The sequence below is a fragment of the Pyxicephalus adspersus genome, chromosome W (assembly GCF_032062135.1).
Source record: "Pyxicephalus adspersus chromosome W, UCB_Pads_2.0, whole genome shotgun sequence".
Classification (NCBI taxonomy): Eukaryota; Metazoa; Chordata; class Amphibia; order Anura; family Pyxicephalidae; genus Pyxicephalus; species Pyxicephalus adspersus.
This window is the reverse complement of record NC_092870.1, coordinates 10601387-10627318: the sequence shown is the minus strand read 5'-3', so window position 1 is coordinate 10627318 and position 25932 is coordinate 10601387. Positions and strand designations below refer to the sequence as shown.

At 40.5% G+C, this 25932-nt stretch overlaps 1 protein-coding gene across 3 annotated transcripts in view; it reads right to left on the bottom strand.

Moving 5' to 3' along the window:
* Positions 1 to 353: 353 nt before the first annotated feature.
* The window catches only part of LOC140342821 (synaptophysin-like), a 55749-nt gene continuing 30170 nt past the window's right edge, over positions 354 to 25932 (bottom strand). The window contains exons 4-7 of one of the 3 annotated variants that reach the window (XM_072429180.1): positions 17750 to 17948; positions 15591 to 15782; positions 13849 to 14143; positions 354 to 902 (exon numbers count right to left, since the gene is read on the bottom strand). In XM_072429180.1, the coding sequence (XP_072285281.1) occupies positions 13853 to 14143; positions 15591 to 15782; positions 17750 to 17948 (682 nt within the window). In that variant the 3' untranslated portion in view covers positions 354 to 902; positions 13849 to 13852. The other 2 variants (XM_072429181.1, XM_072429182.1) reach the window with 2 other exon arrangements.

The window sequence follows — 25932 nt, the reverse complement described above, 5'->3', positions numbered from 1 at the left end:
CTTCTTCCCTTCCTAAAGGCTTCAACTGTATGTGCAGCCACCAAAACCCTTAATGGGCTTCCACAGTATTGTGTTGGCTTATACAAAACGTTAAGAAGAGAAATGGCACCACTTTGATTTTGGCACTTCTCATTTTCTTCTCAGGTTCAGAGCATCGATTTCGAGTTGGATTCATGGACTCTAAATGCCCCTGACGATATGGTATTGTGCTGACTACACCTAGTGGTAAATGGTCACTAACCAATTCTGTAATGGTAAAGTGTTGCATATTATCCATGTGGCTTCCTTAGTTCTAATCAGCTTTAGGAACATCCCCCAGTGTTAAAAAGCACCACAAGAAATGAGATAAAGAATATGTTCCAGTCTGTCTTTATTTCCATGCAGAATAACTACACATAACTTTAGTGTCACAACCACAATATACAGCACAAAGGGGTACCAGGGATGGGTAACTTGGAAGGGATGTACATGAGAAGCAGGCATAATGACATCAGCTGTGGGCAGGGGGGGGGGGGATCTTTAGTATCCAGAGTGCATAGGGAAAGGATTATTCTCATCTTAGTATTATAAATAATCCTGTCCCTTGTCCAATTGTCACCAGAGATAGTCTAACTCTTAATGGTCCATCCTGATTCACTGCTCACACAGCAATGCTCTTCAGGGCTCTGGAAAGGAGAAAGGAGGGGGTAAACAGCAATACTCTGCAGGAAAACTGTAGAGTAGAAGGAGATGGAATTTTCCTGTGTTTTAGTACAGACAGATATCACTAAATATATATACTATATAAACATCACAGACACAACATTCTCCCATTTATATGCACTCTGGCAGCTGGGCTGTAGCACTGGACATCGAAACACCGCAACCTGAAGCTTGACCTCAATGATTAGTCATGAAGAAGCCTGCAGGCAAGATAGGACCAGGGCGGTGGCATTGCCAAGGGTAAATAAATAAAAAATAAAAGGTAATATTTATGGGGCAATAAGAAGGCAGATGGATAAAATAGGAAAAAATTAGCGACAGCATTGAAGTGATTAAGAATGGTAATGATGGATAATAAACAGGAATGGTGGAAGATAGGGAAAATTGGTGGTATTCAAGAATGGCGAAATGAGTGAGAAATAACAGTTCAATGAACGACAGGAAGATGAAAAAAATGAACATTATGTAGAGCAGATTAAAAAACAAGTGTTGCTTAAGTATAGTATGTGAGAGAGAAGTATTGTAGGGGGGTGACCATCAAGTTTGCATATTGAATGTGAAGGAAGAGGAGGGCAGAAATAAATTCAGGGAGAAGGAATACAAAAGAAGGTTAAAAAAAAAGAAAAAGGAATGGAACAGATGAACGAGGTAACCAAAAAGAAGGGTAAAGACATATGCAAAGCAAGTATTGAGGAGACACAGCAAGTCAATACCCAAGCAGATGGGCACAGATGGAAATATATATTTTAGGTGGGTTTAGGTGGGGACACAGAAAAGAAAAATGCATGGGGAGGCAAGATTTTGGGTGACGGAAGGTAGAAAAGGGTGAACATAGATGCAGATGAGTAAATAGTTTAGGTGGATTGGAGTCAGACAGAGACATTGGTAGAAGGGTAAGTCATTTGAATAGGGAAGTGTAGATGGGTGCAGGAAATCATATTAGTGGACAATTTGAGTGGAGATGGAGTATAAATGGGTGGACATTGTAGGTAAGCAAATAAGTAAACAAAATTTGGGTTAGTTGGAGGCAGACAAAAAAAGTGGGAATATAAGTAGTTTGAACAAAGAAGAATAGACGGGTGCAGGAGGGCATATCAGAGAACAGTTTGGGTTGACAGGGTAGGCAACATTTATAAAGGAGTATGCAAAGAGATGTAGATGAGACATCAGCAAACGATTGGACACCAAGGATTTGATAATGGTATATAGAGATGGGCAGGTAAGTAAAGAAAGGCAGATAGGAAAAATTAAAAGTATGGGTATCAGGTAACAATGAATTTAATGGAAATAATATAGCAGAAATGTGAGGGAGGTGGTGAAGAAGGAAAATGGGAAGAGAAAGAAGAGAGAGAAATAAAGTATTGTTTGCAAAAGAATCACAAGAAAGTTTTTTTAATAAACAAGATGCATTAGGTGTAAGAGGAATGCCCATGTAAGGACCTTGTTGCATAAAAGACCAGGTGTGTACTATGTGCACCAGTTTGACAACCAAGGTAAATGATTGCTGGCAAAAGTTTGAATGTTATAATAGAGCAAGCTTTCTTAACTAGAGTTCCTCCAGAGGCTGTTGGGGACTCTCAGAAATAATGTATTTTTAGCTCCAGATAAGTAATTGCTGACACCAATAATCTTGCAAGCTATCTGTACAGGGAACATTCTTACTACTGACCACCAATGCAAGGGGCATTCTTCCTACTGAGCATCAATGTATCTGAACCCTTTTCTCATCGGCTTTCCCAATGACTACCAATATAAGGTAATCATTCTCCCAATGTTTGCCTAATACCACCCTTCTTCACTGACCACCAATGTAATCAGACCCTTCACTTACTGACTTTACCAGCCACCAATAAGAGATAATTTTCCCACTGTTCTCACAGACTGCCAATATTGGCGACATTATACTAACCACTAATGTACAAGACCAGTTTATTGACCACAAATATGAGGGGTACTTCCTATTGCCCATAAAAATAACCATTTTCACTTATTTAATTTATTTTCACCCAGTAATTATTAAATAAATAATTTAATCTAAAACAAACAAAAGAAACATACAGTTCCTAAGGGATGTTCAAGGCAGCCAACAGATAGTATATTTATTTGATTCATAGTTTTAAAAACATAGTAGTAGAAAATATAAAAGCAAACCTTTAAGTATCCTCATTCATTGTACAATATTCGCCCCAACAAAACAAAAAGATGAACAACTATAAATATTCAATATATACATATAACCACAATACAGGGGTGTACAACGAAGATGGGGTGTCAATCAAGGATGTTTCAACACATTTCGCAGATGTAAATCCGCTTCCTCAGGAAACAAATACATGCAAACAGGAGGTATGTACTAAAATAAAATACAAACAAAACTTCAATAATTCAAATATATATATTAACATAAACAAAAACAAAGCATAGCGCTTTACAAATTCACCGCTACTTGGGTCTGAAAGGAGGTGGTTTAGAGAGAGGATGCTGCAAGCATATGAGCATAAAACTCTGGATATTTTGTGGATGTCATTAGTCAGCCTGTGAGTGCTTTAGTACATTGTGGAGTGATGCAAAAAAGTTTCTCAAAGCAGGGTTATTCATAACTGGTGGCTACCATAATGTTATAAAAATGTGTAAAAAATCCAAAAGCAAACTCACCAGGTTTGCTGTTAAGGGAGCGTACAAAGGATATTTAACCCGTTTAAGAACATCCAAATGATGCAGGTATAAAGATGAAAAAATTCCCTCTATTAACCAACCAGGAGCAATATTCTAGTCAGTCGTGTCCAGGGGGCTGCTGTTGACATGGAGATAAAACTCACAGGCCACAATGCAAACAAACATTAAAGATGTATGTGTAAAACTAGAATAGTTTTGATTTAAAATTAAATTAAATTGAAATTTTTTTTTAATATAATTTTTTATTAAAGGCAAAAATGGGGATATACAAATACAAATTAAAAACAGTAAAGTTTGTAAATAATATAAATGCTATCAATCTATTCCACAAGAATAATGATAAAGTGTATACAGTTGTAAATAAAGTCATCAATGCCCATACATTTTAAAATTTTTATTATCATGACCAAATATTACTTTATTAAACCGCACAGAACAAAAACACAATAACTGCGGGACAAAATCAAGTCCCAGAATCTAGGTATACCCTCATATCTTCAAAACTCTTATCTCCTCCCCACTAAAAAAAAACTACAATGCTGAAAGTAATACAGATATAAAAAAATCAAAATAATACTCATGCTAGTTCGATGCACCTAGAGCCCTCTGATCATACTAAAACGTTTGACGGAAAGTCATAGTTCTCCCCAGAGGTTTTTAGCCGGTTGCTCCGCCCGGCTGATTTGAATCCCCCGCCCAGCTCTCGGCAGCTCCCATCCTGTGCACAGATCTCAGTGAGGCTGCTCTGTTCCAATCCGTTCAGAGGATTGCCGCTGCCCAAGTGAAGGAGACACAGGCAGCCCCGCCCCCATCTCATAGCACGAGCTCCGATTTCTCCCTGTGAAATGTATCCAGTGTGTATAAAGTCTGCATGTCATTCTGCATCCTCACAGCTCTGTATACAAACCTCCATATCTCCTAATATGTATGTCACAATGACCTGTAATTTTCAGGGTGTACAGGGGACCCTGGATAGATACTAGTTACTACAATTTCAGTCCCCCAGCTTTAAAGAATTTCAATATATGGGGGTCACAAATGTAAAGTTATGAAAATTGAACTTTGGGGTTGCTGTTTCTGAGGAAAGTGCAACTAGGAGTCCTAAATTGAAAGTGCAAATTGGGGGCCCGGGGCCACTAACATAGCAAGGAGCATTGGGGTGGGGCCCTTAAATATATACCTACCTGTCACAAATCTATACCTATGAAACTACAGTCTGCTTCTCTTCTTTGTATACCAATTTTTCTGAGGGTGGGGGTACAAAACTGAAAATATAGGTGCAAGTGGCGGGCACATTCTCCCCTTACAATCTTATTACAATCTTATAAAATGGGCCTCCCTGCCCTGTTACACATTCCTGTCCTCTTATCTAACATTCTGAACTTCAATTGGGGAATGGGGAGATGTAAGAAACCAAAAATATAGGTACAAGTGGGGAACATCTGTGACTAACATCCCCTAAAACATGTTTTTTTGCTGCTAATATGAGCTAAGCCTAACTTGTTACGTAACATTAATTATACTATTACACTACTACAAAGGATTACACTCCTAAAACTTAGAACACTAGTAAGTTGGGTCACAATACACAGCATAGGACAGTTGTGACAAAATACATAGAATAGAAAAATTGGATATACTAACAGGGCAGGCATTACAAAGTTGTAACAAATAATTGGAAGAAGGTAGAACACTGAAACAATAGGAGGTTACTGGATACCCATGGCATAAACAAATGGGAGCACTACATTTGCCGTGTTTTGCCACACCCCCTTTTTTACCACCCGGCTACAGCTTCCTACCACCCGGCTGAAAAAAATTTCTGGGGGGAACACTGAAGGTGTTTCTATGACATCATTTAACTGAGCTGGAGATAGTGTGCGTTGCAGATATGGCATCCATGTAGCACAGAATTTTTGTGGATGTGTGTCTAGATGTTTAGTAGCTTCAATTTTCGCAATCAACATGATTTAATAAAGCTCTCCAAGGCTGGAGAGAATACACTTTCATCAGTGAAGCTGGGTGATCCATCAAACCTGGATCTGTTCCAAGATTCAAAATGTTTGCTAGCAAATTATTTTTTAAAAAATTCAATTCTATGATTTCTGGATCACCCTTCAGTTCTGAAAGTGTATTCTCTCCAGCCTTGGAGAGCTTTCATAAATCAGGTCCTAAGACTTGTAAATACTTAGTAAGTTGTGCTACCGTAGGAGAATGGGGTTCTAACCAGTATGTCAATATAGATTTTTTGGCCGCTAGTAAACAGATGTTCAAGATGTTCAAACGTGGATAGACTAGTTACAGTGGCCGTAGAAGGCCCTCTAGAAAGAAGTGCCAAATGAGGTGATAGCTGATATTTCCGGTGATCCGAGCAATAAGCGGAACACCAACTTCCAAAAGATGCCTATTACCGGACAGTCCCATAGCAGATGTTCTAAGGGCGCCAATGGAAATGCACATTTAGGACAGGCTTCCAGCTGTTTAGCAACTGAGCAGGCACTTACCTTTAAATTTAAATTAAAGGCATAATAATTTCTATGGATAATCTTAATTGCATTTCACACCACACCTCGCTAATGATATATTTCCTAACAGAGGACCAGCTAGTTTCCAGAATCTCCAATGTATCAGAATATGAACATTGTAAATAATCAGCCCATTTTTTACAAACTGTAAAGCGGCTCTGTTCCCTACGGAATTATCCAACAATAACGGATAAACAAGATTGAATGTTTAGATTCAGGCATGCCCAAAATTTGTCCTAATAAGGTAGGTAAGAACGGCATAAATGTAGAGCCGGTCCGTGCAAAAAAGGCAGACTTTACTTGTAGATACTATAAAAAATGATGAGAGGGAAGGGCAAACTTAATACGGAGAATATCAAAAGTCATTAGGCAATTGGTATCGTCCAACAAATCCCCTACAGTCACAATCCCTCGCCTCTCCCAAAATTTATATACCTTGTGCTGTATACCCTGGGGGAAACTGGGTGTAGATTGCAAAGGCATCTTACTAGAAAAACTCTGTTGACATTGGCATAATTGTTTTGTTTCACGCCAAGCTAATAAAGTATCTCTCAAAAACAAATTTGTGCCTAAAATGCGGGGTATACTGGCATACGGTGCATTAAGTAGGCCATGTACCGACCAAGGCCGTACTAGTAATGATTCTAACTTGACCACTGCATAAGAAGAAGTATTATGCCACCAATCCTTTACATATCGTAATAAACACGCTAAACTTTACTTGCCCATGTTGGGAACATTTATACCAAGATTCTGCTTAGACTGTGTACGTTTAAATCTAGCAATCCGGGGAGTCTTGCCTTGCCACACAAAATTTCTGAACATCAGAATGGCGGAGCAAAAAAGGTAGTGTTTGCATAGGGTATAATAAACATGCAAAACTAATCATTTTTTACTAAATTACATCTCCCCATGAGAGACAAAGGCAAAGATTTCCAGCTAGAAAGTTCAGACAGAATCTTATTAATATTAGGGGTATAATTTAACTTATACATATCTGGAACATGACGAGTGACTTGAACTCCCAAATAAGTAAAGGGATGTTTGACTAATTTCAAACCCAATTTCTGTATCATGGCCATTAGTTCTAAAGACGATGATGGTCGTAACACAATAAATCACTTTTATTATAATTGATGCGAAATCCAGAAAATGATCCAAACAACTAAATATGTTGTAAAAGTGGAGAAAGATCACTTTCTGGGTTTCCTAGAAAGAGCATGATATCATCTGCAAACATTGCCAGCTTCACCTGCCTATTTTGAATACTAATCCTCTTGAACAGATTAAAATCATGGAAAGATCGCGCCAGCGGCTCAATAGCCAAATTAAACAAAAGGGGGGACAGAGGGTAACCCTGACGCGTTCCCCTACCTAAGGAAAAATTGTGCAAACAATCCAGAAAAACCAAAATGGCAAAGTACAGTATGTAACCAGGGCCATTCAATGCTGTCAACAGTGCATTTGACCCAGAGGAGAGACCAGACAACCTATTACATTCCAAGACAGTAAGTAATTTTCTCACAATATAGGCAGTGGATCTACCCTGTACAAAACCGTCTTGAGCCGGACTTACCAATTTTGGTAAAAGAAATGCCAGGCTGTCAGCTAGAATTTTGGATAAAATCTTAACATCAACATTCAAAAGTGAAATTGGTCGATAAGACCCAGGTTCTAACAAATCTTTCTGTTTTTTTGGTAACACCTTGATATAAGCCAAACTGCCAGAGGGTAGATAAGTAGACATTTCAAACATATCATTATACAATTTCGTTAATGCAGGTGTGACTTGATGCACAAGAATTTTATAGAATTCGGATGGCAAGCCGTCTGGCCCAGGTGCCTTAGTGTTTGCTGATACAATTTACTCAGATTTAATAGAAGAATTAGGATAGCAGAGATCCTCTTCCGACAAATGGGGCAATTTTAAATAATCCAAAAATGATTGTCCCTTGGAAACATAGCTTCCCTTTGATGTATACAGAGACTCATAATAAGTGGAAAAGGTAGCAACTATGTCACAGGATAAATGCTTCACAGAACCAGTAGCATCTCAAATACTCGTAACTCTTGGGGGCACCCGGAAACCCTTAGCCAAATTGGCTAATAAACGGCCTGATTTGTTGCCATATATAAAAAATTCTGCAGATTGGTAAGCACGGATAGTAGTGTCATACTGGTGTAACCAGAAATCGCAGGCACACTTGGTTCGGAGCCATACTTCCCATACATCAAATAGGCTTGGCGAGCTTGAGTACTTGTTTCTATATATTTAGCAAGTGTTTTTTTCAGTTGAGAAGACACATGTCCCATGATTCTGCCCCTCAAAAATACCTTGGCCATGTCCCAGTATAATTGGGGTGTATTTTGGTGGGCAACATTGTGATATGAAAAATCTTGCCACCAATACTTGCCTCAGAACAACATAGTAGCAATCAAATGAGGAGGGTTGTACTGGAAGGAAGGTAGATATCGTTTCCAATAAAGCAGCAGCAGCATGTATGAGGTAAGTATACCCAAACAAAAAACAAGTAAAAAATAAAAACAAAAACAATAAGGTCACAGCGTAGAACACTTGCATGTGACTTCCTTTTTTTCCCAATGAAGAAACAATGAAAGGTGGTATAAAACATCTCACAAAGTTTTGCACAACTGAAGGGAAACATTTTCCACACAGACATAATTGACCGAATAAAAATGTAACTCCTTGAAAAACGTGGTGTGAGCAATAGTGAGCTGGCTCCATCTAGTGGACAGCAAACAACATTACCTTTTGTGCCAGTTGTAACTAAGAAAAAAATCTTTCCCAGCCTGACATGGTAAAATAATTTCACACGGTTATAGGGAGGCGGCCAAGGAGGAGGAATTGATGCACCGTCGTTCATCCTTATCTACTGTAGGGTGAACAGCTTTTTCCAATGAAAGAACTAAATCTGCAGCCTGCTGTGGATCTTTAAAAATATATATTAGTGCAAATCTTATGCCTTTGGAAATCAATTGCTTACACACCTGGGGGAAAGCATGTTCCTGCTTAGTTGTTTCTGACGCATAATCTGAAAAAAGCACCACTTTATTATCGTCCACAGTAAAATGCTCCTGTGACCAATAAGCTCTGAGCAACTGAACTTTCTCTGGAAAGTGAAGGTAGTTGACTATAATAGGTCTTGGAAAAGGCTTATTATGTTGTGGGGGTCCCAGCCAGTGGGCTCTCTCCACTGGTATAGGTGTTGTGAATCCCAGGGCTTTTGGAAAGGTATAGGCACAAAGCTTCTGTATATCAGGTGCCTTATTGGTTTCCAGTATCCCTATTATCCTCACATTATTGCGCCTGGATCTGTTCTCTAAATCAATTCATTTCTCTTGAAGCGTGGTATATTGGTCCCCCAACTGCTTTTGTTGTGATCTAGCCATAAGCAAATCATCTTCCTGGTCACTGACCCTTTGTTGCAGCTCCTGGATACTTTCTGCGTGTTTAGTGATAGGATCTGTAAGAGGCCGCAACTGTTGTGACAATGTGTCAGAAATAAGCTAAAGTGGGCTTTAAATTTTGTGAAACCTCCAAGGCCAATAATTTGTAGTCCATGCCAATGCTCCACTGTGCAGAGCTGATTGTCCTACCCAGGCTTGTGTTGGTCTCCGCTTGTTCCATGATGCTGTTGGCCATTTTGGATGCAGCTGCCGTCTTCCCCACCATGCGCTTCGGCTGGAACCTCTTGGAAGCCTGGGAGGATGATATAAAACGCTCCATCCGACCTCTGCAGCCCGATGAACAAAAACAGCCGGCTGCGGAATCGTGGGGTGGAGTCAGCAAGGCACTGACAACCGGAAGTCCTAAAATTTTTATATTTTAAAAGTTTTATATGATATCATGCTCATGTATGTAACTGAATGAAGTGAAGGGCAGAACATATTTGAGTTGACAGAGTTGATGTTATTTTGGAGTTTAAAACTGCCCAGAAAGCTGGAGCAAATATTTATGAGTTGTATTAGCATATTGTTTTCGTTCTCTATTTCTGTATGTATGACCATTTGTGAATATATGGAATGGTATATATTGCATTGTAACAATATTGGGAGACGTCGCAGTCATCAGGCTTCACCACACACACATACACATAGTTACACTCATGTATTCTTATTGAACTGCTGCTGTAACTTTCTATGAAGATTTTTGGATAAATACACAAGCTTTTTATGATACAGAAAAAGACAATCCTGCTCTTAATGCGCCCAAACAATAATTTATATTACTAATAATACTTTTTTTACAAAATGTTTTTAAGTTACATAACATGTAACATGCATGCACCAAATAAAAGAGATGACAAATCAAGAATTTCTGCAATCACCATTTCCAGCTCATTTTATTAATGATAGATACAAAACTAAAGTTATCATACAGTGCTGGCCGGTCATATATTGCTCCCCGCTCACCATTCCTGTGCCACAGAGCAGAAACTACACCATACAATGCGTCCTGTCAGTTATAAGGGGCCACTAACCTTCTTTGTACCCCAAAAACTCTGCAATAGCTACTTCCAGAGAAATGCAATTAATGTGACAGCCAAGGGGTACATTTTCTAACTACGTGTTCTACTATATCTTCAGACCCCAACATCTGACTGTTTCTGAGAAATTAGGGTTCACAGAAGGTAAGTGGCCAGCTAGGTGTGGCAGGGTAGCACGGTATGACAGGTAAAGTTTTTTGTATCTTTTGATGGTGCCGTAGTGATGAAATTTTAGGGAGAGTTAGCCACAAGAGTCCCCCACTTGCAGTTACATTATCCTTTTCTTACATACAGAAATTGGGGGTCATAGAGATTAAAGTGATAGCTGTGTGACAAAGTAACATGATATGATGGGTAAAATTTTATTTGGGGGGTGGGGGGGGGGCAAAAGGCATTTCCTACTTGCTTCCACATTTCCAGTTGCCAACATCCCTCTGTTCCAGAGAAATTGAGGGTGACAGAAAGTAAGTGGTCAGCTATCTGTAACAGGCACCCCACCAGCCACACAGTCCATCTGCAGATTTGATTACAGGTGGCAATGAGCGGTATTGGGCAGTCCCCCCCCTAGGCAGGGTTCCATGGCATGAGGAAGGGGTAACCGCACCGCAATCTCACCGCCAGTCTGAACAGTCTTGAAGTTTTGTGAACGAGCAAGTATATATTTGGGGCACCACAGCACAGAGCAAATTGACAGTACCCTAATGATCATTGCCACAGAAGTGGTACCTGGGGGTCCCTAACATGCAAACTCAATTTGAGGACCAAGTTCTTGAAATAGCCCCCCTTAATGTGAAAATATCCCTGTTTATTAGGTTTTTTGGCTTGTGACCCCGTATCTGTCAACTTGTTATGTTTAGGGGGCTGAAATTTGGTTTAGTAGCAGCTCTCAGTGTCCCTGACAATCGATGTAGCAGATATGAAGGTTTACTTGGGGTTAATGACAGCAGCATGGACACAAACACAGCTCTCATGGTGCTGCTGCACAAGGTAATTTTATCTTACAGCACAAGGTAGGCGGGAAGCAGTCACAGTTGATTGCCAGGTCTATAGTACACGCCCACTCTCCCCCTCTCTTAGCAGTACAATCTCATAAAAGAACATGGAGGAACAGGAGATGTGCGCGCCCCACGCAGAGAGGCAATAGGCAGAGAGCCAGATGTGGCCTGCAGGCCGTAGGTTGGGCACCCTTGCCCTAGATTGCAGCCGCCCCCCACTAAATACTTACCTCAATCCAGGATTTCCAGGACCCGCGACCCACCAGTTTGACATGTATAGAAGTGATAATAGAGAAAAATAAAAGAGTGTGAAGATTGCATGAGATGTGTGTATATTGAAAGAGGGAAGGAAGGAGAATAAAGGAGAGAAGAGGGGAAGGAAAAGGGGGGGCCTAGATAAAGGAAGCAGAGCGTGGAAAGTCCCAACCAGCCATAAAATAACCCAGCAAACTAACAATGGTGATGTATGGGGGTAAAGACATAATTCTCCCTATCCAATCTAACCAGAGAGGGAGAAGGGGAGACAAAACAAAACAACAAGGTGTTCAAAATCTTAGCCAGGGTATATCGCTTCCATACCTGTCAGTCTAGTGGGAGGGATGTGGATCGCAATTGCGCTCCATGGCTCACTCCAGTCCTGTCTTATTAAGGAGGTGGTGTGAATGGATCCCCCCCCCCTCACATTCTTTAACCTGCCTTGGACTGTGATGATAAGTGTTGGATGGAATGGAATTGTGTTCCACCTGCTTTCGTTGATACTCAGTCCCCTTCATCAGTACGTCTGGTTATGTCATTATTGCATGCCATGCACGCGGGGCGCTGAGTTGCAGGTCCCGGAAATCCTGGATTAAGGTGAGTATTTAGCAGGGGATGGCTGCAATCTAGGCTATTGCTCCTTGAAGGTTGATGGAGGGAATTTTTTCATCTTTATACCTGCATTATTTGGACGTTCTTAAATGGATTGAATAACCTTTGTACGCTCCCTTAACAACAAACCTGGTGGGTTTGCTTTTGGATTTTTCACACATTTTTGTATTAATCTGGTAGTCACCAGTTATGATTAATCCTGCTTTGAGAAACATTTTTCTGCATCACTCCACAATGAGATTTATACTAACATACATATTGAGGTATATATTTTGTTTGAAAAGGTATTGATTACCCCAATGTCTTTGCAAATCAACATCTCATTTGTGCAGATTACTTCAATTTTGGATTTTTTTTATATTCTTTATCTGGCCCTATCTAAACCACCTCCTTCCAGACCCACGTAGCGGTAAATTTGTATAGCAGTATATTTTACTTTTGTTTATGTTAATTATATATTATGTATATGCATTTGAAATATTAAGTTTTGCTTGTATTTTATTTTAGTACTTACATCCTGATTGCATTTGTTTTCTGATGAAGCAGATTTACATCTGTGAAACGTGTTGAAACATCCTTGATTGACACCCCACTTTCATGTACATCCCTGTATTGCGATTATATGTATATATTATACTTATTAATAATATGTATATATTATACTTGTTCTTTTTCTTGTTTTTTTGGGGTGAATATTGTACAATATTGAATATGGTTGGTTTTTATATTTTTTATTACCATGTTTTTTATTATATACTATCTGTTGGCTGCTTTGAACATCCCTTTGGAACTGTATGTTCCTTTCTTTTGTTTTGGATTTACTTGGGATGTGGTAGCAGATAGACTACACATAAAAGATCAATAATCTGCTTTGATATCCTAATAATTCAATCTATTTAATAATATTACAGAAAATAACTGTTGTGTAGAGTTTGGACAGCAGAGTAAGAATGCAACCCTTACAGTGGTGGTTAAAATGTCACTCCTACAGACACCTAAATAAATGTGTCATTCCCCTGATTATGCCATGCGAGATTAGACCTGGAACACATAGAACTATGCAGGTGCCATCAGATGGAGGACAATAAGTTACAGTTTGAGGAATGCCTAACAACCTCTGGATGGCATTGGACCTGGAACACATAGATCTTTGTACCTGGAACTATGAAGACACCATCAGATTGAGGTCAATTAGGTACAGATCTAGGAACCCTCAACAACCTCTGGAAGAACCCTGGTGAGAATGGTTGGACTAGAGCTACGCTTTGAGTTATAGAAGGATTATTATGTGCATTTGTCAGTTCTACATCTAGACCAACACTAGTCCTTGTCTTGTCAATACATTTTCTGACCGGCTTTAGCTTTGCTCATAACACAGAAAGTGTACCAAGGACACAATCTCCATGGACCATGTATGATCATGTTGTCCTTCAAACTGCAGATGATTTTTGGAGGTGTAGGTAAATGTAACCTTCTTGTCATGTAGGCTTGGCTTCAAGCAATTTATTGGCACAGACAAGGCATAGTGTAAGCCAGTGTACATATGCCCACAAAGCTTACCCTGCAGACACTCACCAGCTCACATCTGATTGGAAAACGAGGTTGGGACACCTTGCTGGCTATACCCGCCTTGGCTGTACCCCTGTTGGTTGTATTCAGGCTGCTGGCCATAGAAGTCAGGCTGGTAACCTCCTTGTTGTCCATATGAGTCCTGCTGACCATAGCCTTGGCCTTGCCCATAGGAATCAGGAGCTGGATGCTTCTCCTGGGCTGGTGGTGGGTACTTCATGAATGGAACTGTCCATCCTGTCTCTTTAAACACAAACCAGATGTTTCCCAGCCAGATTATGCAGTTCAGGAAGCCAAAGGCCTGCATGAAGGAATATAAAATCATCAAAAAAAAACTATACATCTCACACAAAATCTGAAGCCACGCCAACATTTCTCCACTGCCACATACCAAAAAAGTAGGTGTCTTCCACTGTAATATACATAATAGCCACAAGATGGCTTCATAACTTTATACAGCACTAGATATGGCAAAAGGGAGAGAACAGCAGTATCTGGCACTTCTTACCTACATACCTGCCACCACCATAAAAGTTACTGGGTGACTTTAACCCCTTAGCTGCTAGATCAATTTTTATTTTTTGGTCACATGCTAAAACACACATTTTATAATAGAAATGCACCTATAAAATATTGCTAGCTGCATTTTTTTGTTCTGATTTTAAATTACATGAAAACCCAAGCACCATTTTTGTATATTGCAGTTTGCAGATGTGGTGGCTGCGTTATTCTTTTTTTCATGTTTTTGTTTCACTTCATGACAACATCATTGTTATCAAGTGACAACATCATTGTCCTGTTTTTATGGAGGGACTGTGTTGTCACCCAAGCACAGGAAGCGTGCAAGCCATACTAAAATCCAACACCTTATCAGCCCAGTAACACACTTCCTGTCTTGGGGTGGCAATGCTTACTTACTGTCCCATGTCTATGGAGAAGCACTGTTGTCACCTAAGGACCAAATTGTGTTAGAACTAGAGAAACCTAAAATACTATTACACAGTTCCTGCCATAGGGCGACAACACCTCATGACAGTCCTGTGAAAAAGCAGTGTTGTGACTTTAAACAGGAAGTATGTTTGGACTGCAGAACACCTCCTATTCTCCTCATCCCTAACCATGGCAGGTCTGCAAATAAGTGTTAAGCTACGTACACACTTCCAATTATTATCGTTGGTAAACGAACGACGAACGATCCTGCACGATATCTGCGAACGATCGTATAGCACCGATCCTGTACATACAGATAACGACACGATCGTTCGTAGATATTGTACACACAATATATGCGATCGTTTGAACGATACAGGAAGTTACGTGCACCGCAGGAACGTTCGTTCATCACGCATGCTCAGACCATGGACGATCAATGAACGATCGTACACACGAACGATGGTCAACGATCGTCGTCCAATCCGATCCGCCGGTCCGGTCGTTCATTTCCAACGACTTTCCTCGTTCGTCGGCGTCGTTGGTTACTTTTTTTACGAACGATTTTTGCCCAATCGATCGTTCGTCGTTCATTTTGAACGATAAAAATTGGAAGTGTGTACGCAGCTTTAGAGATAACACTGCAGAATAAACAAAGGTCAGCAGAGAATTTCTAGCAGGATCAACTGATATCTTTTGCTTTTATCAAACGGATATACCAATTTGTTTTCAATGGTATCTTTAACAGGGAAGCAAATGAGATAAGTTTATTGTTGGGCTGAACATGCACTTTAGTAGATCATGAAACACTGACTCACCACGGAGGTGTTCAGCCCAGACATAACGGGGTCCTGCTCTTCCTGACATTTGTTATCAGGGTTTTCACATGCAGGAATTTGCTCTATAATCAGCTTTGGGTCGGTGGCTATCTTAATGTCAGACAAACCCTTGGCCCATGCGCTGGAACCGACCAGCCACATGAAGGTAAAGACAGCTGTCACAATGCAGTCCTGCAGGGGAAGGAAGGGCAGGAAAATGACAGATGATACAAGCAGAACAATAATTTAAATTCAGCTAAATAAAACGATTAAAGCAAAAGTGCAAAGTTTAAGCAGTTAGAAACTACCTTTCAGATGTGTGATCTTAACAGGTCATGGTTATTGACTAGACATTGCCTTTTAAAAGAGAACCAATCATCTGGACCAGTGCTGCACAGCTTGAGCTCTTAAAGGCCAAGATCGTGCCTTTGAGAACTGGATCAGAACAGACATATGGTTTTCTAAAGAGAACCAGTCATCATAGTGACTAGTTGCCCTGTGTACTCTGGTGCTGTCCAGTCCCTCCTTGTGCCCAAAATCAGTGCTATCATCTCCTGGCTATGTGTACACCAAAGTCACCTTGGAGCCCTGTGTCAATGTGTTTTTGGTTTATATTGACAATATTAGCTTGACTTCTGAGATCATTAAGGATTCACTAATAGGTGATAGGTTTAACCTTCAGTTGATCTCTATCTGATCTGTTTCATGTGGATTTTGCATTCCTATAGAGTTATTAAGCAGTTAGAGTGCTTAATGCATTTAACCCCTAAAGCTGGTTTTAAATTGTTGAGAGGTTTGCAAGCTCAGGCAAAGGATAGAGCTCCCAGACTATAATCATTTACCTAGTACCACCATGCAGCATTCTACACGATGAGATTTCTCTCTGTTGGAGCAATGACTTTAATGCAGGACAGTACAGGGGGGCAGAACCATCAATGCAACACCAACAGATGGGAATCCTTAGCTATGTGTAAGCTCTGACCAGACTGACTTAAAGCCTAACACCTCACGGGTAAAAAGGGTAATGAGGTAGCACAAGATTCTGGATAAGCAAAAAACCAACAGCTTGGAAAAAAGTGTGTAGTGGGGCTATTACATGAAAACCAATGTACAGGTTTATTATGAAGACAACCTGTAATCTCTTAATCCCATTGCACTGTATACCTGAGCTCCATGGCCCTTGTGCCCCTCTCTCTCTCTAGGCATGTACACAGATGAGCCTGTTGGTCCAGAAAAAGAAAATCATTGGTGATTAATGAATAAATTTTTTTAGGATTTCTATGCACTGTTAGATGTTTGCACAATCAGGGAATTATCTCCCTGATACTGATTGTTTACCTTGATTACTTGTGGGATACTTAACATTGATCAGATTTAAGTAGAAATTTATTCAAATATTGATAAAAAAAGAGAGAGAGAAAAAGCCCCCGCCGCTAGCTCTGAAACATTCAATGCAGTACTAAGCTATGCAGCTGCTGATAACCCATTGCACTCCCTCCATGCTTCTACTGGCACTCAAATATTGATCATGAAAACCCAAGTTTTTAATAGATTTAGTTAGATTTAAAATTCATATCTAACATGTATTCTAAAAAGGACATTTAATGGCCACGCTTAAGACCCAGAACCAGCATTAACATCTGGATTGAGGGGAATTCTGCTGAAATCTGATCGTGTAGAATGCTGCGTAGTGGTATTACCTTTGTATGGAATAAAGAACATAGCAGCATAGAAAGAAGCATCTATCAAGTGAATTTACTAATTGCTAATCACTGCTCCCAGGCTCATAACATATTCATAACCCAGAAAACTATTATGTGCTCCTCTCTGGTATTTTTGTTTTTCATCCCACCTGTAAAAAAAAAAAAAAAATATTGTAATAAATGTACACAATACTCTCCTCCTTCCTGGTGAAATCACAGCTGTGTCCTGTGATTTAGACCCCCTCAAGAATAGCTTGGGCACTCAATGCTCAGGTCAAAGCAGCGGCATAACCCAGATCCTACATAGAGGAGAGTATTCTTTGCATTTTTTATGATTAGTATTTTCTTAAAGTAGCAGAAGGCTGGCAAGGAGCAGACCTTCCTCCTACTGTCTCCTCCAGTCCATTTGCTGGACTTTCATGCAGTTGCCCCAGAAGATACCAAAGTATGACTAACAATCATGGGGCCTTTGTTGTTTATGCGGTACTTGTTCTGTAGGAATATGTAGGTGATGAGCACCCCCAGTGAGTAGAGAAAGGCGAACACTGCGATGGTGATGAAAAACTCTGCAGAGGACGAGTAATCCCCAACTAAAAAGATTTTGTTGGAGCCACCACCTCGGCATGTTGGTGCAATGAAATACTCCTGGTGCAGCCTGTGGGATAGAAGAGAAATCTGATTAGAGGACAGTTACCGGTCACTTAATGCTAAAAGAATGATCAAATGCGACAGCCACTAAGAAATACACATTGCAATTCATCATTCACAGGGACAATGCTTCCTGACTTTTTCTTCATAAGACTACTATGTTCTTTGGCCATCAGCCACGTAAAATATAGATTATTGTATATAGGCAATTAAATAATACTCCATTAATCTGCAGTGTCCATGATTTTAGCTAAATTGTCTCAGAAAACATGGAGATCACATTTTGGCAATTACCTCTGATAAAGAAAATTAATTATTATAAATATTCTATTGATTTTATTATTAATTTAGGTTTATTTTACGCTTTAGCTAATGGATGACTGGTTCTCTTATTGGAGTGGTTTGAGGAGCTGCTGTTACTGCCAGTGTCTGTTCTAGATATTCTTGGAATTTGTTTGTAATGTTGGCTGTTATCATCCGACCTTGGTGGAGTCAGTTAAGATAATAGGAAGAATTATGTCTTCAATTAATTGTAGCAAAATTGGATGTAATGTCATGTTAATTCTTCAATGCTGATGTAATGTAACAAGAACAAAATATCTTTTTGGAGCACCACTTGGCATCTGTTCAGAATTTCGGCCTAAGTGGTCCTCACTTCTGGGCTAGTAGTCAAACCTTCTGATCTTGCCATTGGGTCTCCACACGTGTGCTTTGCTTTATCTCCTACTCTTTTACTTTGTAACTTTTAGCCTAAATAAACCCTCTGAATCATCTCACCATGGACAAAGGTATTGTTTTTTCTTATCAACTCCATGCTGTAAGTGAATATGCCCATTTTCCTTTTGTTTCTTGACTGATTGGTCCCTAACACCCAATTACAAAGAAGCAAATGCAATTTGTTACATAACGGAGATGGCTATCAAGGGAAAACGTGTATCTATTTTTTGAAACCATCTTGCTGGGTGCATGGAAGAGAACAATTACATTAATGTAATGCTGCAAATTGAATCAGCTGCAATAAAGAATTGGCAAGGACACAAGTGCAGGAGGTAAAAGAAATCCTGTATATGGGATGGGGTTCATATTTTATCTTAATTTCTCCCATGGTGTATTGCTCTGCACAGCAACATGATGAATATTTTTGAACTATTTAGGTAAATATAGAATATTGCATATCAAGACAGAGCATGTAAAATACCCTAAGTACAATATTTAAAATCAGTCATAAATTTGTGCTCAGTGGCATCAAGCACCTGTGCCAAACCTGAAAAAAAAACAGGTTACTTGTTTATCGTCTGCCCTTTCCGCTTCAAATTTTTTCTTGATGAATTTTTAGGGCTTTGATTATTCCCTGTGGTGTAGGTGCAGATGGGTGAATCCATTCTGCCAAAATAGCCCTTCTGGCTGCCAGTAAACATAGTAATCCAAACTTTTTGTCTTTAATGTGTTTCTGTGGGGGTTTTCTGTGTGGTGCATTTTCCAGCACCCAAACAGACAAAAGGTAGGATTCAACTGGATCACTTGATTCATTGGTGGGTTTAGGGAAAACATCAATACATTATTCCAAAATGTTTCTATATGTGGACAACTTCATAAATAATGTGTTAGTGAAGAATGTATCACTCCACATTTTGGACATAATGGCCCTGATGTATTAAAGTTCTCCAAGGCTGGAGAGAATACACTTTCATCAGTGAAGCTGGGTGAAACAGAAAACCTGGAATGGATTTCCTATAAGTCATTAGCTATTTGTTAGCAAATGTTTTCAATTCTGGACCAGATCCATCCCAGGTTTGCTGGATCACCCAGCTTCCTGGTGAAAGTATATTCTCTCCAGCCTTGGAGAACTTTCATAAATCAGGGCCACTGACCTGGACCCTCCGGAACCTATTGAGTCTCGCTCCCAGAAAACTATGTATGCTCTGCGCATCAATCTAAATTGAGTCTACCTCCAAATTTCATTAATCATACATTTTTGTACGGTACGGTATACTTAAAAAATTTGTTCTACCAAATCTGCAATTGGAAAGTCTTTTTGCTATTGTCGTACATTGGTGCTTAAAAGGGGCTTAAGGAATGCCCTTTGATAAAATTGGTATATCATAGAGATAGATAGGACAAAAACAATCCTTTGCAACAGGTGCAATTGTGAGTATGGTGCTATTAATGCTTTATAGTGTGCTATGACTAGCAAATATATAGTGAATGTGCCAAGCAAACTGGCAATTTGTATTTCTTTTGGAGAACTGTCTTAGATAGTGGTCGATACGTTTCCATATCAAGCAGATCTTTCAGGTAACAAAGCCCTTTTTTTTCCCATGTCCGGGAAGTTTGGCTTGACTGTCCTGTAGCAAAACCCGGGTAACCAATAATAGGAAGGTATATAGATACATTTGTGGGTAATTGTAATTTACGTCTGATTTCTCACCATGTACTGTATCTCTAATCAATAAATTATATTTCAAGTGGTGTGGTAAATTGGTGATTGGTGTGTTGGAAGTGACTAAAATTGATATGAATATGACTTGTATGTAAGGATAATTCTGCCTCCTTGAAAGCAAGCTATAAACCTCATTATCTGTGGGGACAGATGCAGTCCCTAAAACATTCATCAACAGATTACCAAGCAGAGACAATGATTGATCTTCTTGATTGATGAGTGGATGCCTGAGGATCATTAACACCTTGGCCAGTTTGACCACCTGGTGGTAGTTACTGCCCAAACCAGTTTACTTCAGTCTTCCTGGAGGGGGCAGGGGCCAGTGACAGCAATCTCCAGCGTGGGACAAGGACAAACTGTGTGACCTCTTGATCCAGACTTCACCAAGGATGAATGAACAATGTGATTTGCTCTGGGCTTGCAGAGGGGTGTGGTTCAAGGAGGGAAAACACTGGTTTTATTGGTTGTGTGAGTGAGAAAGACCATGTGCTAGGGATAGAACTAGACCCCTTCCATCTCCCATCCCTTTCCTATCTGTACCCTTTACCATCTTCTCTTCCTGAAAATAATAAGCTGTAAATAAACCCTCCCCTTTTTATAAGATCTATTGGTCCTTCTTGAAAATAAGGCACCCCAAACAGAGCACATTTTACACTCTGCAATGTAGCAGTCCCTTTAAATCCCATAGAGCCACCAAATTCTGTTCCAATCCATAATTGGAGTATCTGGACTTTCTGATAACCAATCTATTACATGGCGTGTAAGGCACGCTAGATTGTAAAGACGTATATCAGGAAAATTGTCCCCTACTTCCTCTCTGTGCATATAGAGTTTTGTTAAAGAAATTCTAGCTCATTTTCCTTGCCAGGAGAAAAGTACTAAATGCTGTGTTAAGCAGCTTGATATCCTTATGTTTGAGTAATAGAGGGATATTTTCAAGCATAGTAACTGGAGCATTTAACATATCAACCCGGATCCTGGACAATGTAGGCATTTTAAGCGTCTTGATATATGCTGCCGCTGCCATATTGTTTATTGGCTTGGCGGTGTTATAGTTTTTAGTATGAGGCAAAAGATTAATTGATTTCTTCTAGATGAGATGAGTTTTTCACAGTTCCCTTAATGCTTGAAAATACTTATCACAAGTTTTTTTTTTTTTTTTTTTTTTCGCCATAATGGCTAAAATCCTACCCCTTTATATATGCCTTGCTTTCCAACATAGCATAGGGTTAACTGTGTTCCAAATTAGTTGTTTTGTATTCATTTCAAGCTGCATGTATCACCATCCAGAATACCATCCATACAGTTCTCTCCACACATCGTGTAGATGCATTGCTTCTACAAATTTGGTTAAATGTGTTGTCCTTTTGACTGAGAGGACTTCCCATTTGATGGCTAATTATCAGCATTTATTGCCTTGTCCTCCATGGGGTTCATGAGTGTATTAAAGTCTTCACCCAGTATTTGATATGAATTTTGGTCCTGGGATACCAATAAAGAAAATGTTTGAAAATAAAAAAACTGTACAGTCAGGGAGTTGGGGGCATATATATTGTATATGGAGAATTTTTTGTCAGTGAATTCCAACACTAATTTAACAATTCTCCCTTCCTGGTCTGTTGAACAGGACAGCATTTTGCTTAGCAGTTGTTTGTTAAGAAGGAACAGGACCCCTGCCTTCCTAACTATTGCTGGGGATCCATAAACCTCCCAAACTCACAGCTTCCTCGTCATGTGGAAATTGGAAGTATCTAGATGAGATTCTTGTAATAGTGCAATATCAGTTTTCATTCCTTAGCGGGTGGTATGTTCATTTATGTTTCAACTTTTCCCCACCTACTTACCTCCCTTTTCTTTTTCCGTCCTGCTCCAGGACCATCAGTGAGTGAGGAGCATCTTCTTTACTTCTCCAGGCATCTTCTAGGTTTCCCTCTCTAGAGGGAGGGTGCAGCTCGGTTCAGGAGAACTACAGGCTTCCGGGTCCAGGTACGCTCTGCGCACGCGCTGTTTCTGGCACATGCGCAGTACTGGTTCAGGAAGGCGTCTCTGCTATCTACCAAGATGGCCCAATCAGATTGGCAAGTTACTGCGGATGCTGAAGCATTTCAGGAAGTTAGTTTATCTCTACTTCCGGCGGCGCTAAATTTGAACAGGGAAATTTTCCTACAGGGTTATTCAGTTGATTCTTGGCACTAAAGCATTGGCTGGAAGATCATGTGAGCTATATTGATCAGGCTATTGCGGAGGGTTTAAAGAACCTTACAGCAGGTACAAGTTCAATGGCACATGAGGACGTGGTTAAACATTGGGATTCACCACAGGGCTCAGATATATCAGATTCTGAGTTGGAAGAAGGAAATTCCTTTTCATTTGATTTTTCATTAATCAACTCGTTTGTACGTGCAATCAGAGAGGCTATTCAGTAGGAATAAGAATCTCCACACCCCCCCAAAAAAAAAGAAAGAGATATTTTCTGTCTTTAAAGAAAGAGGTTATAACCTTTCCATTCACGGAAGAGATAAAGCAGCTCTTTAAAGGAGGTCTTTTATGTTAATCCAGCGGTGGACGCTCAGTTGCAGCCATTGGTAAGGGATGTGGTTCTCCCTATGGAAAATTTGGTAACCTTTAGAGACCCCATGGATAGAAAGAGGATCTCAAGAGGATTTATGCAGCTGCAGGGTTAGCTAGTCGGCCTGCAGTGGTACTTACCTCAGTGTCAAGAGCCTTATTGGCTTGGGTGCAAAGGTCTCGGGACACCATAGAAGGTGAAGCAAAAAATTCTTCAACCACTATCTGTTTAGAGAAGATGAAGCTAACAGCTGATTTCCTGGCAGAAGCATCGCTGGATCTGGTCAGATTGTCAGCAAAAATAATGGCTTTTTCTGTGACGGCAAGAAGGGCCCTTTGGTTGAGATATTGGATAGCCGACTCAGTATCGAAAAAAATCATTGTGTTCCATACCCTTTGAGGGTAAGTTGCTCTTCAGAAAGTCCTTGGAAGAAGGGATCGAGAGGGTAACTGGCGGAAAATCGTTGCAAGACATAGCCAGGGACCCAAAGAAAGTTGGCCTTTTAGGTGAATGAGGTCCCAGAAATACGCACGTCAACAATGGAAGGGAACTCAGACATCCCTTCGGAGGCCAGCCAAGACGTCAAGCAAGCATTCCTGAAGGTGGCTATACCCAGGCACTGGAGGTTGGTGCCCGTCTTTTAAAATTTGCAGGAGAATGGAATCACAAAATCACAGACAACTGGGTAATATCAGTAGTATCCGGGGGATGCCAAATGGAATTTGCTCAGGAAGCCCCACAAGCAAGTTTCAGAAGAACGTTTCTTCCAAAAGATTTATCGAAAAAGAAAACCATAATTGCGTATGTTCAGGAATTGGCAAAGTTTCCAGCAATAGTACCTGGGAGATTTTCGTCCAGTAGTGGATTTAAGAAGCCTGAATACATATTTGGAAGTGAAGTCATTTCGGATGGAACCACTACAAACAATCTTGTCGGTCATACATACAGGCAATTGGATGATCTTGATCGATATGGAGAATGAATATGTCACCGATCTGCTACAACTGTGGGGAAGTGGACCCTCTGTGCAATCTGCACGTTTGGCGGAGGTATGAGTTGAGACGCAGAGTCTAAGGAACTGCCCGGCATTCACCAGAGCACTCCGCAAAAAGTGATGGACTTTGCTGCGGACGTCGCCCAGGTTGCGGCCCTCAGACACACCCGTCCAGACTGCAGGTAGAACCAAAGAGTAGAATCAAATCGCAAGACAATCTCGAAAACCAGAACAGGACCATGTCAGGGCAGGTGACGAACAATCCAAGTCAGAACAAGCCAGAGTCAACCAGGGAATCAGCACTCAGAAATAGACACTAGCTGGAGCCTCAGGTAAACGCACCTATTGCAAAGGCAAGGAGTGTCAGTCTGAACACAGCTTATATAGTGAGGCTAACAGGCAGGCTGAGTGGGGACTGGATGAGCAGGTGCAGATAAATCAGCTGGAAAGGTAACTCCAGAGCCTGCACAGAGCAGCTAGAAGCAAGGTAAGGGAACCAACTGCTGCTGATCTGACATGTCTGGTGAACAACAAGTACCAGATCAGCTGTGCTGGTGATCTGTGACAGCATACCTACATGTTCCTTATTGCTCAGAGAGATCAAAAATATTTGAGGTTCAACATACCAGATTTTCATTACTCTTTCACGTCTTTGCACGTTTCATCTCGTAAAGGACAGAGAGTGTGTGTTGGAAACTTTAGCTTGCTTCAGATGGCTAGTGAACTACCAGAAGAGTCAGCTAGATCTCACTTTAGGTGATGGAATATCTGGGAGTGAGGATCAATACGGAAATCTCGAAGGTTTTCCTGACTCAGCGGAAGATAGAACATCTAACAAGAAGGGCAGTTCTATTCTACAGAACCCCAAAAGTAAGGGCAAGAAGTTGCATGAAAATGTTAGGATTCATTGCAGCATGTATAGCGGTAGTGCTGTGGGACAAATGGCACATGAGGACGCTGCAAATTTGCTTTCTCAGTCAATGGGACCGAGTATCCATGGATCTGGTCATTTCCCTTCCAGTTTCAGTGTGGAAGAAACTGTTATGGTGGGCATCGGTGCAAAATCTTTAAAGAGGGGTGTCCCTGGTGAAGGAAGATAGGACAATCATTACAACAGATGCAAGTCTAGCAGGTTGGAGAGCCCATTGCAACAGACAGATGGCACAAGGCCAGTGGTCATCACCCATAACGGGCAAATCCAACGTGATGGAACAAGAAGCAGCCTGGCAAGCTCTGAAAACATTTGCCGCTTAAATCACAATAGATCACAAGAGGGTGAAAATTATGTCAGACAACAAGACCTCAGTGGCTTATATTGCACGATAAGGGAACAAGGTGCCAATGACTGTTGCAGATAACAACAAAGATATTTGGATGGGCAGAACAACTGCTAGACTTGACAGCAATATACCTTCCAGAGAAACAATCAATTGGCGGATGCATTGAGCAGGTCATTTCTGGATCCAAAAGAATGGTCCATAAGCCCCAAATACTTATACCCAATTTTCCAACAGTGGGGAACACCAGTAATGATGGCATCACCCAACAACGCTCAGCTTCCAAGGTTCTGTACAAGGTTCCAATGCGAACAGGCATGGACTCAAGACGTGTTCTACATCAGATGGGACTTCCCTCTTCTGTATGTATTCCTGCCAATACCACTGATTAGGAAGGTCCTCCTGAAAATAAGGGCAGACGCGAACCAGGCAATAGTGATACTACCTGAACCAGGCAATAGTGATATTGGCCGAGAAGGCCCTGGTTTGCCCTGATGACTCAGATGCTGAGGTCTTCCCCTTGGCCTTCACCGGATCAGAAGGATTTGCTAATTCAGGGGACTTGGATCAAAGCATAGTCCCTACATTGGAGGCTGAATGCCTTTCTATTGAAATGAGGAGGTGTTTAGCGGCAGGTGTATCTGAGAAAGTGGCAGACACTCTCTTAAAAGCAAGAAAATCAACAACCAATAAAACAAACATACATCAGAA